The 11323-nt window shown below is 47.6% G+C and overlaps 1 protein-coding gene across 1 annotated transcript in view; it reads right to left on the bottom strand.

Annotated features, from left to right (window-relative positions):
- Window positions 1-11323, bottom strand: part of stil (STIL centriolar assembly protein) — a gene marked incomplete at its 5' end in the record, with an annotated part of 60230 nt that overhangs the window by 7654 nt on the left and 41253 nt on the right. The window contains 4 exons of the mRNA XM_080429906.1: window positions 1094-1284; window positions 9019-9133; window positions 10362-10575; window positions 10667-10799. Coding sequence (XP_080286032.1) covers window positions 1094-1284; window positions 9019-9133; window positions 10362-10575; window positions 10667-10799 — 653 coding nt within the window. The remainder of the gene's footprint in view (window positions 1-1093; window positions 1285-9018; window positions 9134-10361; window positions 10576-10666; window positions 10800-11323) is intronic.

Raw genomic sequence — 11323 nt, 5'->3', positions numbered from 1 at the left:
GTGACGCGGGCTGTGTTAGTGCACTGAGTGGCAGTTGGGGCAAACGCAGTCCCCACAACATCATTTACAATTTTTCAAAAAAACGCAGACTACTTTTTTTCGCCGATAAAGTATAGTTTTGGACCATGACGGAGGCGCGCCGACTCAGCAGACCTTGAGGCCGAGGAGTCGCGCCCGAGCGCCTCCAGGCGCGAGTGCCCGCGACGACCGGCCGATGGTCTGCTAGTCGACTAAGCGCCGTCCGAGTTATGTACCGATAGGCACAGAATCGTAAATGATGTTGTGGGGACTGCGTTTGCCCCAACTGCCACTCACTGCACTAGGCTCTCTCCCCACCCGCCACCCGCGGCCCCGCCCCCTTGCGCTTAAACTACATGCAAAAAGGCTGTTCGCGTCATGGAGGGCTGGGTCACATGACCAGAGACACTGCTGCTAGTGTCATGGAGGGCTGGGTCACATGACCACAGACACTGCTGCTGGTGTCATGGAGGACTGGGTCACATGACCAGAGACACTGCTGCTGGTGTCATGGAGGGCTGGGTCACATGACCAGAGACACTGCTGCTGGTGTCATGGAGGGCTGGGTCACATGACCACAGACACTGCTGGTGTCATGGAGGACTGGGTCACATGACCAGAGACACTGCTGCTGGTGTCATGGAGGGCTGGGTCACATGACCAGAGACACTGCTGCTGGTGTCATGGAGGGCTGGGTCACATGACCACAGACACTGCTGCTGGTGTCATGGAGGGCTGGGTCACATGACCACAGACACTGTGCTGGTGTCATGGAGGGCTGGGTCACATGACCACAGACACTGCTGCTGGTGTCATGGAGGACTGGGTCACATGACCAGAGACACTGCTGGTGTCATGGAGGACTGGGTCACATGACATGCTTGTTGTATCATGAGGATATACAGTATGTCTTGTCTTTGTGGATGTAACCTTTAACCTTTGATGCACCGTAATATGTGAGTCCTTATACATTTCCTTTTGTGTGGACAATAATACATGATTAAAATGTGTGTGTGTGTGTGTGTGTGTGTGTGTGTGTGTGTGTGTGTGTGTGTGTGTGTGTGTGTGTGTGTACCTGGAAGTGTCCAGGGTGATCAGGTCAGGACGGACTCCCAGCTGCTGTAACTGCCTGAAGGTGGCGCTGTTGATCCCTGTGTCTCCTCCCTGAACCTCCTCCCTGCTCCTCCTCCTGATGGACACCTCCTCCTCCTGCTCCTCCTCCTCCTCCTCTCTCTCTGAGGCATGCAGCAGGCTGTTCACCTGGTTCTGCATCAGTACAAACACACAGTTACAACTATTCACTTCATTTACCATGGATTAAAGACAGTGGTGGAAAGTAACTAAGTACATTTACTTAACACATTGATTGCCAGAATTATTTCAGAATTTTTGCAGTTTCAAAAAACTGCAACATTTTTTGTAGGCAAAACTTGATCTAGGCAATCAATGTGTTAAGTAACATTTTTAGGTATTTGTCCCGTTTGTCTATCATCATTAGGCCTACTAAACAGATTGACCTGAGTTATTATTTATGTATTAAATAAAGTGAGGTTATTAAAGGTGTGTACAGTCAGTACACACTGACTTTCTACCGTTACGAGCAACTCGTGTGTGACGCGCAGGACTAGGGATGGACAAATGGAGACATTTTCTTAGGCCTTACCGATTAATTGATCATTAACCGTTAAGGAAATGTGTTCCCAAAACAAAAAGCGCTATTTACCAATAAAACAAAAGTACCTTGCATGCACGGGTGCTGTGGTTAAAGTGTCTGACAGGGTGCTGTGGTTAAAGTGTCTGACAGGGTGCTGTGGTTAAAGTGCCTGACAGGGTGCTGTGGTTAAAGAGCCTGACAGGGTGCTGTGGTTAAAGTGCCTGACTAGGTGCTGTGGTTAAAGTGCCTGACTAGGTGCTGTGGTTAAAGAGCCTGACTAGGTGCTGTGGTTAAAGAGCCTGACTAGGTGCTGTGGTTAAAGAGCCTGACTAGGTGCTGTGGTTAAAGTGCCTGACTAGGTGCTGTGGTTAAAGTGCCTGACTAGGTGCTGTGGTTAAAGAGCCTGACTAGGTGCTGTGGTTAAAGTGTCTGACTAGGTGCTGTGGTTAAAGTGCCTGACAGGGTGCTGTGGTTAAAGTGTCTGACTAGGTGCTGTGGTTAAAGTGCCTGACTAGGTGCTGTGGTTAAAGAGCCTGACTAGGTGCTGTGGTTAAAGAGCCTGACAGGGTGCTGTGGTTAAAGAGCCTGACAGGGTGCTGTGGTTAAAGAGCCTGACAGGGTGCTGTGGTTAAAGTGCCTGACAGGGTGCTGTGGTTAAAGTGCCTGACAGGGTGCTGTGGTTAAAGAGCCTGACAGGGTGCTGTGGTTAAAGTGCCTGACAGGGTGCTGTGGTTAAAGTGCCTGACAGGGTGCTGTGGTTAAAGTGCCTGACAGGGTGCTGTGGTTAAAGTGCCTGACAGGGTGCTGTGGTTAAAGTGCCTGACAGGGTGCTGTGGTTAAAGAGCCTGACAGGGTGCTGTGGTTAAAGTGCCTGACTAGGTGCTGTGGTTAAAGTGTCTGACAGGGTGCTGTGGTTAAAGTGCCTGACTAGGTGCTGTGGTTAAAGTGCCTGACAGGGTGCTGTGGTTAAAGTACCTGACTAGGTGCTGTGGTTAAAGTACCTGACTAGGTGTTGTGGTTAAAGTGCCTGACTAGGTGCTGTGGTTAAAGTGCCTGACTAGGTGCTGTGGTTAAAGAGCCTGACAGGGTGCTGTGGTTAAAGTACCTGACTAGGTGCTGTGGTTAAAGTGCCTGACTAGGTGCTGTGGTTAAAGTGTCTGACAGGGTGCTGTGGTTAAAGTGCCTGACTAGGTGCTGTGGTTAAAGTGCCTGACAGGGTGCTGTGGTTAAAGTACCTGACTAGGTGCTGTGGTTAAAGTACCTGACTAGGTGTTGTGGTTAAAGTGCCTGACTAGGTGTTGTGGTTAAAGTACCTGACTAGGTGCTGTGGTTAAAGTGCCTGACTAGGTGCTGTGGTTAAAGTGCCTGACAGGGTGCTGTGGTTAAAGAGCCTGACTAGGTGCTGTGGTTAAAGTGCCTGACTAGGTGCTGTGGTGAAAGTGCCTGACTAGGTGCTGTGGTTAAAGTACCTGACTAGGTGCTGTGGTTAAAGTACCTGACTAGGTGCTGTGGTTAAAGTACCTGACTAGGTGCTGTGGTTAAAGTACCTGACTAGGTGTTGTGGTTAAAGTGCCTGACAGGGTGCTGTGGTTAAAGAGCCTGACTAGGTGCTGTGGTTAAAGTACCTGACTAGGTGCTGTGGTTAAAGTACCTGACTAGGTGCTGTGGTTAAAGTACCTGACTAGGTGCTGTGGTTAAAGTACCTGACTAGGTGCTGTGGTTAAAGTGCCTGACTAGGTGCTGTGGTTAAAGTGTCTGACAGGGTGCTGTGGTTAAAGTGCCTGACTAGGTGTTGTGGTTAAAGTGTCTGACAGGGTGCTGTGGTTAAAGTGCCTGACTAGGTGTTGTGGTTAAAGTGTCTGACAGGGTGCTGTGGTTAAAGTGCCTGACTAGGTGTTGTGGTTAAAGTGTCTGACAGGGTGCTGTGGTTAAAGTACCTGACTAGGTGTTGTGGTTAAAGTGTCTGACAGGGTGCTGTGGTTAAAGTGCCTGACTAGGTGCTGTGGTTAAAGTGCCTGACTAGGTGCTGTGGTTAAAGTGCCTGACTAGGTGCTGTGGTTAAAGAGCCTGACAGGGTGCTGTGGTTAAAGTGCCTGACTAGGTGCTGTGGTTAAAGAGCCTGACAGGGTGCTGTGGTTAAAGTGCCTGACTAGGTGCTGTGGTTAAAGTGCCTGACTAGGTGTTGTGGTTAAAGTGCCTGACAGGGTGCTGTGGTTAAAGAGCCTGACTAGGTGCTGTGGTTAAAGTACCTGACTAGGTGCTGTGGTTAAAGTACCTGACTAGGTGCTGTGGTTAAAGTACCTGACTAGGTGCTGTGGTTAAAGTACCTGACTAGGTGCTGTGGTTAAAGTGCCTGACTAGGTGCTGTGGTTAAAGTGTCTGACAGGGTGCTGTGGTTAAAATACCTGACTAGGTGCTGTGGTTAAAGTGCCTGACTAGGTGCTGTGGTTAAAGTGTCTGACAGGGTGCTGTGGTTAAAGTGCCTGACTAGGTGTTGTGGTTAAAGTGTCTGACAGGGTGCTGTGGTTAAAGTGCCTGACTAGGTGTTGTGGTTAAAGTGTCTGACAGGGTGCTGTGGTTAAAGTGCCTGACTAGGTGTTGTGGTTAAAGTGTCTGACAGGGTGCTGTGGTTAAAGTGCCTGACTAGGTGCTGTGGTTAAAGTGCCTGACTAGGTGCTGTGGTTAAAGTGCCTGACTAGGTGCTGTGGTTAAAGAGCCTGACAGGGTGCTGTGGTTAAAGAGCCTGACTAGGTGCTGTGGTTAAAGAGCCTGACAGGGTGCTGTGGTTAAAGTGCCTGACTAGGTGCTGTGGTTAAAGTGCCTGACTAGGTGCTGTGGTTAAAGTGTCTGACTAGGTGCTGTGGTTAAAGTGCCTGACTAGGTGCTGTGGTTAAAGAGCCTGACTAGGTGCTGTGGTTAAAGAGCCTGACAGGGTGCTGTGGTTAAAGTGCCTGACTAGGTGCTGTGGTTAAAGTGCCTGACTAGGTGCTGTGGTTAAAGTGTCTGACTAGGTGCTGTGGTTAAAGTGCCTGACAGGGTGCTGTGGTTAAAGTGCCTGACTAGGTGCTGTGGTTAAAGTGCCTGACTAGGTGCTGTGGTTAAAGTGCCTGACTAGGTGCTGTGGTTAAAGTGCCTGACTAGGTGCTGTGGTTAAAGTGTCTGACTAGGTGCTGTGGTTAAAGAGCCTGACTAGGTGCTGTGGTTAAAGTGTCTGACTAGGTGCTGTGGTTAAAGTGTCTGACTAGGTGCTGTGGTTAAAGTGTCTGACTAGGTGCTGTGGTTAAAGTGTCTGACTAGGTGCTGTGGTTAAAGAGCCTGACTAGGTGCTGTGGTTAAAGTGCCTGACTAGGTGCTGTGGTTAAAGTGTCTGACAGGGTGCTGTGGTTAAAGTGCCTGACTAGGTGTTGTGGTTAAAGTGCCTGACTAGGTGTTGTGGTTAAAGTGTCTGACAGGGTGCTGTGGTTAAAGTGCCTGACTAGGTGTTGTGGTTAAAGTGTCTGACAGGGTGCTGTGGTTAAAGTGCCTGACTAGGTGCTGTGGTTAAAGTGCCTGACTAGGTGCTGTGGTTAAAGTGCCTGACTAGGTGCTGTGGTTAAAGAGCCTGACAGGGTGCTGTGGTTAAAGAGCCTGACTAGGTGCTGTGGTTAAAGAGCCTGACAGGGTGCTGTGGTTAAAGTGCCTGACTAGGTGCTGTGGTTAAAGTGCCTGACTAGGTGCTGTGGTTAAAGTGTCTGACTAGGTGCTGTGGTTAAAGTGCCTGACTAGGTGCTGTGGTTAAAGAGCCTGACTAGGTGCTGTGGTTAAAGAGCCTGACAGGGTGCTGTGGTTAAAGTGCCTGACTAGGTGCTGTGGTTAAAGTGCCTGACTAGGTGCTGTGGTTAAAGTGCCTGACTAGGTGTTGTGGTTAAAGTGCCTGACAGGGTGCTGTGGTTAAAGAGCCTGACTAGGTGCTGTGGTTAAAGTACCTGACTAGGTGCTGTGGTTAAAGTACCTGACTAGGTGCTGTGGTTAAAGTACCTGACTAGGTGCTGTGGTTAAAGTACCTGACTAGGTGCTGTGGTTAAAGTGCCTGACTAGGTGCTGTGGTTAAAGTGTCTGACAGGGTGCTGTGGTTAAAGTACCTGACTAGGTGCTGTGGTTAAAGTACCTGACTAGGTGCTGTGGTTAAAGTGCCTGACTAGGTGCTGTGGTTAAAGTGTCTGACAGGGTGCTGTGGTTAAAGTGCCTGACTAGGTGTTGTGGTTAAAGTGTCTGACAGGGTGCTGTGGTTAAAGTGCCTGACTAGGTGTTGTGGTTAAAGTGTCTGACAGGGTGCTGTGGTTAAAGTGCCTGACTAGGTGTTGTGGTTAAAGTGTCTGACAGGGTGCTGTGGTTAAAGTGCCTGACTAGGTGCTGTGGTTAAAGTGCCTGACTAGGTGCTGTGGTTAAAGTGCCTGACTAGGTGCTGTGGTTAAAGAGCCTGACAGGGTGCTGTGGTTAAAGAGCCTGACTAGGTGCTGTGGTTAAAGAGCCTGACAGGGTGCTGTGGTTAAAGTGCCTGACTAGGTGCTGTGGTTAAAGTGCCTGACTAGGTGCTGTGGTTAAAGTGCCTGACTAGGTGCTGTGGTTAAAGTGTCTGACTAGGTGCTGTGGTTAAAGAGCCTGACTAGGTGCTGTGGTTAAAGAGCCTGACAGGGTGCTGTGGTTAAAGTGCCTGACTAGGTGCTGTGGTTAAAGTGCCTGACTAGGTGCTGTGGTTAAAGTGTCTGACTAGGTGCTGTGGTTAAAGTGTCTGACTAGGTGCTGTGGTTAAAGTGCCTGACTAGGTGCTGTGGTTAAAGTGCCTGACTAGGTGCTGTGGTTAAAGTGCCTGACTAGGTGCTGTGGTTAAAGTGCCTGACTAGGTGCTGTGGTTAAAGTGTCTGACTAGGTGCTGTGGTTAAAGAGCCTGACTAGGTGCTGTGGTTAAAGTGTCTGACTAGGTGCTGTGGTTAAAGTGTCTGACTAGGTGCTGTGGTTAAAGTGTCTGACTAGGTGCTGTGGTTAAAGTGTCTGACTAGGTGCTGTGGTTAAAGAGCCTGACTAGGTGCTGTGGTTAAAGTGCCTGACTAGGTGCTGTGGTTAAAGTGTCTGACAGGGTGCTGTGGTTAAAGTGCCTGACTAGGTGTTGTGGTTAAAGTGTCTGACAGGGTGCTGTGGTTAAAGTGCCTGACTAGGTGTTGTGGTTAAAGTGTCTGACAGGGTGCTGTGGTTAAAGTGCCTGACTAGGTGCTGTGGTTAAAGTGCCTGACTAGGTGCTGTGGTTAAAGTGCCTGACTAGGTGCTGTGGTTAAAGTGTCTGACTAGGTGCTGTGGTTAAAGTGCCTGACTAGGTGCTGTGGTTAAAGAGCCTGACAGGGTGCTGTGGTTAAAGAGCCTGACAGGGTGCTGTGGTTAAAGTGCCTGACTAGGTGCTGTGGTTAAAGTGTCTGACTAGGTGCTGTGGTTAAAGTGCCTGACTAGGTGCTGTGGTTAAAGAGCCTGACAGGGTGCTGTGGTTAAAGAGCCTGACAGGGTGTTGTGGTTAAAGTGCCTGACTAGGTGCTGTGGTTAAAGTGTCTGACTAGGTGCTGTGGTTAAAGTGCCTGACAGGGTGCTGTGGTTAAAGTGCCTGACTAGGTGCTGTGGTTAAAGTGCCTGACTAGGTGCTGTGGTTAAAGTGCCTGACTAGGTGCTGTGGTTAAAGTGCCTGACTAGGTGCTGTGGTTAAAGTGCCTGACTAGGTGCTGTGGTTAAAGTGTCTGACTAGGTGCTGTGGTTAAAGAGCCTGACTAGGTGCTGTGGTTAAAGTGTCTGACTAGGTGCTGTGGTTAAAGAGCCTGACAGGGTGCTGTGGTTAAAGTGCCTGACTAGGTGCTGTGGTTAAAGTGCCTGACTAGGTGCTGTGGTTAAAGTGTCTGACTAGGTGCTGTGGTTAAAGAGCCTGACAGGGTGCTGTGGTTAAAGTGCCTGACTAGGTGCTGTGGTTAAAGTGTCTGACTAGGTGCTGTGGTTAAAGAGCCTGACTAGCCCACCTGCTGCAGCGATAACCCGATGCAAAAACAGCCTAAATCCATGGCTGATTGCCAATTGCAGTGTGTGTGCAAAACACGGAACTGAGTGGCAGTTCACCCGTTGGGGGCGATTAGCAGCCACAACGTTGGCTGCGTTGTGGTGAACACATGCAGACACTTTTTTTAATGTTTGGTTGTGCTCGGGTGTTGCGCTCTGAAAATAGCCGATCTACAAGCTCACAACGCGTCGCAGCGTCGATGCGGTGGAGTCCCCAAGACTCCACCGCATCATTTAGTTTAGCTGCCAGGTTGTTTGCTGTGTGTCTGTCGGGCATACTCTGTGTCAATAAGAGACGGCTGATTTCACATTCCACTCCTCGTCCTCTTCATGTTGTTTTTACTAGTGTTACTATAGTGTCTAGTGTCACTATAGTGTCTAGTGTTACTATAGTGTCTAGTGTTACTATAGTGTATAGTGTCTAGTGTTACTATAGTGTATAGTGTCTAGTGTTACTATAGTGTATAGTGTCTAGTGTTACTATAGTGTCTAGTGTTACTATAGTGTCTAGTGTTACTATAGTGTCTAGTGTTACTATAGTGTCTAGTGTTACTATAGTGTCTAGTGTTACTATAGTGTATAGTGTCTAGTGTTACTATAGTGTCTAGTGTTACTATAGTGTCTAGTGTTACTATAGTGTCTAGTGTTACTATAGTGTCTAGTGTTACTATAGTGTCTAGTGTTACTATAGTGTCTAGTGTTACTATATAGTGCCGTGGAGGTACAAGGGGCTATTATTGCCTCCTCCCCATGCCCACCAGGGGAAGCTCCGCCCCGGGTAGTGGAGCCGGGGCGGCCCCTGGTCCATGCCCAGGCCCAGGCAGGAACCACTTTGAGCATGTCAAAAGTTACAATGAATGCTTTGGGTCATGTCAACCAGGAATACTTTTATTCAGGTTCCATGTGAACAGTTGGGTCGGCCGCCTACCTAGCCTACCGGGGGCCTACCGGGGGCCTACCGGGGGCCTACCGGGGGCCTACCGGGGGCCTACCCGGGCCGTCAGATCACATGGACCTTTATTTTATTAGAATTAGACGCACTTTGTGTGCTCCGCTTCTCCGCCTCCGCAAAAATAAGAATTAAACAACGTAACCCTAAAACCCAAATAAAGTCACCAAAACCTGGAAAAAAGGTAAAAGGGGGGGGGCTGATCACTGTGCTGTGCCTACCGGGTCGGCTTTGAGTTGTTCCGCCACTACCATTAGGGTTTATGGAAGTGTGTGTGTGTGTGTGAGTGTGTGTGTGTGTGTGTGTGTGTGTGTGTGTGTGTGTGTACCAGGAGGTGGTGGTAGAACTGCTGGGTGGTGTTGGGTGGAGGAGAGGAAGGCTGTTGGTACATACTGGCACTCTCTCCTAACACTGGACTCTGTGTACTACACACTGACCCACACCTGTATGCACGCACACACACACACACACACACACACACACACACACACACACACACACACACACACACACACACAGAGGATGAATATTTATTATACAGTATATCTTCTTTTTCTCCCCCTTTTTCTCCCCATGCTAATTGATTCCTTCTTATCTTAGCGGTCAAGTTCATGTATCAACTACATATTGAGGGTTTAAAACGTTAACTATCTGAAAATATACATTAACACATTAACTGCCAGAATTATTTTCATATTTTTTTAGCCAGTGCCAGAGTTTTTCATTGGAAAAAAAAAAGTACTCAGGAGCCGAAATACAGCATTTTTAAGTTTTAAGTTAACAAGGAAGTGGATAGGAGTCTAGATCTTCAACTAATCATATCTCCTTGGTCTTTGGGTGAAATTGGAAAAAAAAAACATAACATTTTTTTTTTCACTTCACGTAGATCTACACGATTGGCACGTGGCGGCTTTAAAGCGGTTCGTGTAGATCTACGTGATTGGCAGTCAATGTGTTAACATGAATCCAACTGTCTATGAAATCTATACTATCTATGACTACTATCTATAACTATCTATAAAATACACTTTAACATGAATCCAACTGTCTATGAAATCTATACTATCTATGACTACTATCTATAACTATCTATAAAATACACTTTAACATGAATCCAACTGTCTATGAAATCTATACTATCTATGACTACTATCTATAACTATCTATAAAATACACTTTAACATGAATCCAACTGTCTATGAAATCTATACTATCTATGACTACTATCTATAACTATCTATAAAATACACTTTAACATGAATCCAACTGTCTATGAAATCTATACTATCTATGACTACTATCTATAACTATCTATAAAATACACTTTAACATGAATCCAACTGTCTATGAAATCTATACTATCTATGACTACTATCTATAACTATCTATAAAATACACTTTAACATGAATCCAACTGTCTATGAAATCTATACTATCTATGACTACTATCTATAACTATCTATAAAATACACTTTAACATGAATCCAACTGTCTATGAAATCTATACTATCTATGACTACTATCTATAACTATCTATAAAATACACTTTAACATGAATCCAACTGTCTATGAAATCTATGGAAAAGTTTAATCTGCAACACAATGTTGTACAATATGTATATATCTGTCAATATCAGACAGACAGAACAGTTATCCAATCACAGTGCTTACCTGGGCTGGGGGGAGGGAGAGCAGAAGCCTGGTTGGTGGGGTCGGCTGTCACTCTCCTCGGCTCCGCCCCCTGACCACCCACAGGAGAGGGGGTGGGAATTGGAAGAGGCGGGGCTAGACGAGGCCTTACTGCCACTGGAGCCACTCGGCCCCGCCTCCCTCTGCTCATTGGCTGAGGGAGCGTGGACAGGATCTCCCCAGAACAGACTGGCTCCTACGCAGCAAAGGTCATAGGGTCAAAGGTCAAAGGTCACATCTATCTTATAAACGGTTCTGCCGTGACCTCTAACTTTAACGACACATACCTGTTCCCACGGCAACGCTGACAGTGCTTCTGATTGGCTGTTCTGATGGTCTACTGCTGTCATTGGCTGTCTGCTGAGTGTTGTTAGACATCTGATTGGTGGGTTTGCTCTGAGCTTCAAGCAGCATCTGGATCTACAGACACAAACACAACTAGTATTAATTAATACCACTAGATGTGAGGGTTGGTCCAGACAGCACTGGCCTAGTCACTCTGCACACACGTCATGCAAAGTCCGGCACTTCTGGCCTCTCCTCTTGGCTCCTCTCCTCTCCTCTCCTCCCTCCCCGCTTTGCTTTGCGGCCCTAACCTCTAGTCACATCCTCCCAAACTCCCAACCCCGGTCATGTGATAAAGAGGTCAGACTTCCTGTATCTGGTTGCTATGGCAACCTGCCAGATCAGGCTGAGGGTCTGATAGGCAAATCAGAGAATCAATCAAGCCGAGAGTCTGATCACAGATGGAGGTGGAGTAAGATGTCTAAAACATAGAGTCAGATCACTGATGGAGGTGGGGTAAGATGTCTAAAACATAGAGTCTGATCACAGATGGAGGTGGAGTAAGATGTCTAAAACATAGAGTCTGATCACTGATGGAGGTGGAGTAAGATGTCTAAAACATAGAGTCTGATCACAGGTGGAGGTGGAGTAAGATGTCT

Source organism: Gymnoscopelus braueri (assembly GCF_963280865.1).
Source record: "Gymnoscopelus braueri genome assembly, chromosome: 6".
Taxonomy (NCBI): domain Eukaryota; kingdom Metazoa; phylum Chordata; class Actinopteri; order Myctophiformes; family Myctophidae; genus Gymnoscopelus; species Gymnoscopelus braueri.
This window is presented reverse-complemented; position numbering and strand designations above follow the sequence as displayed.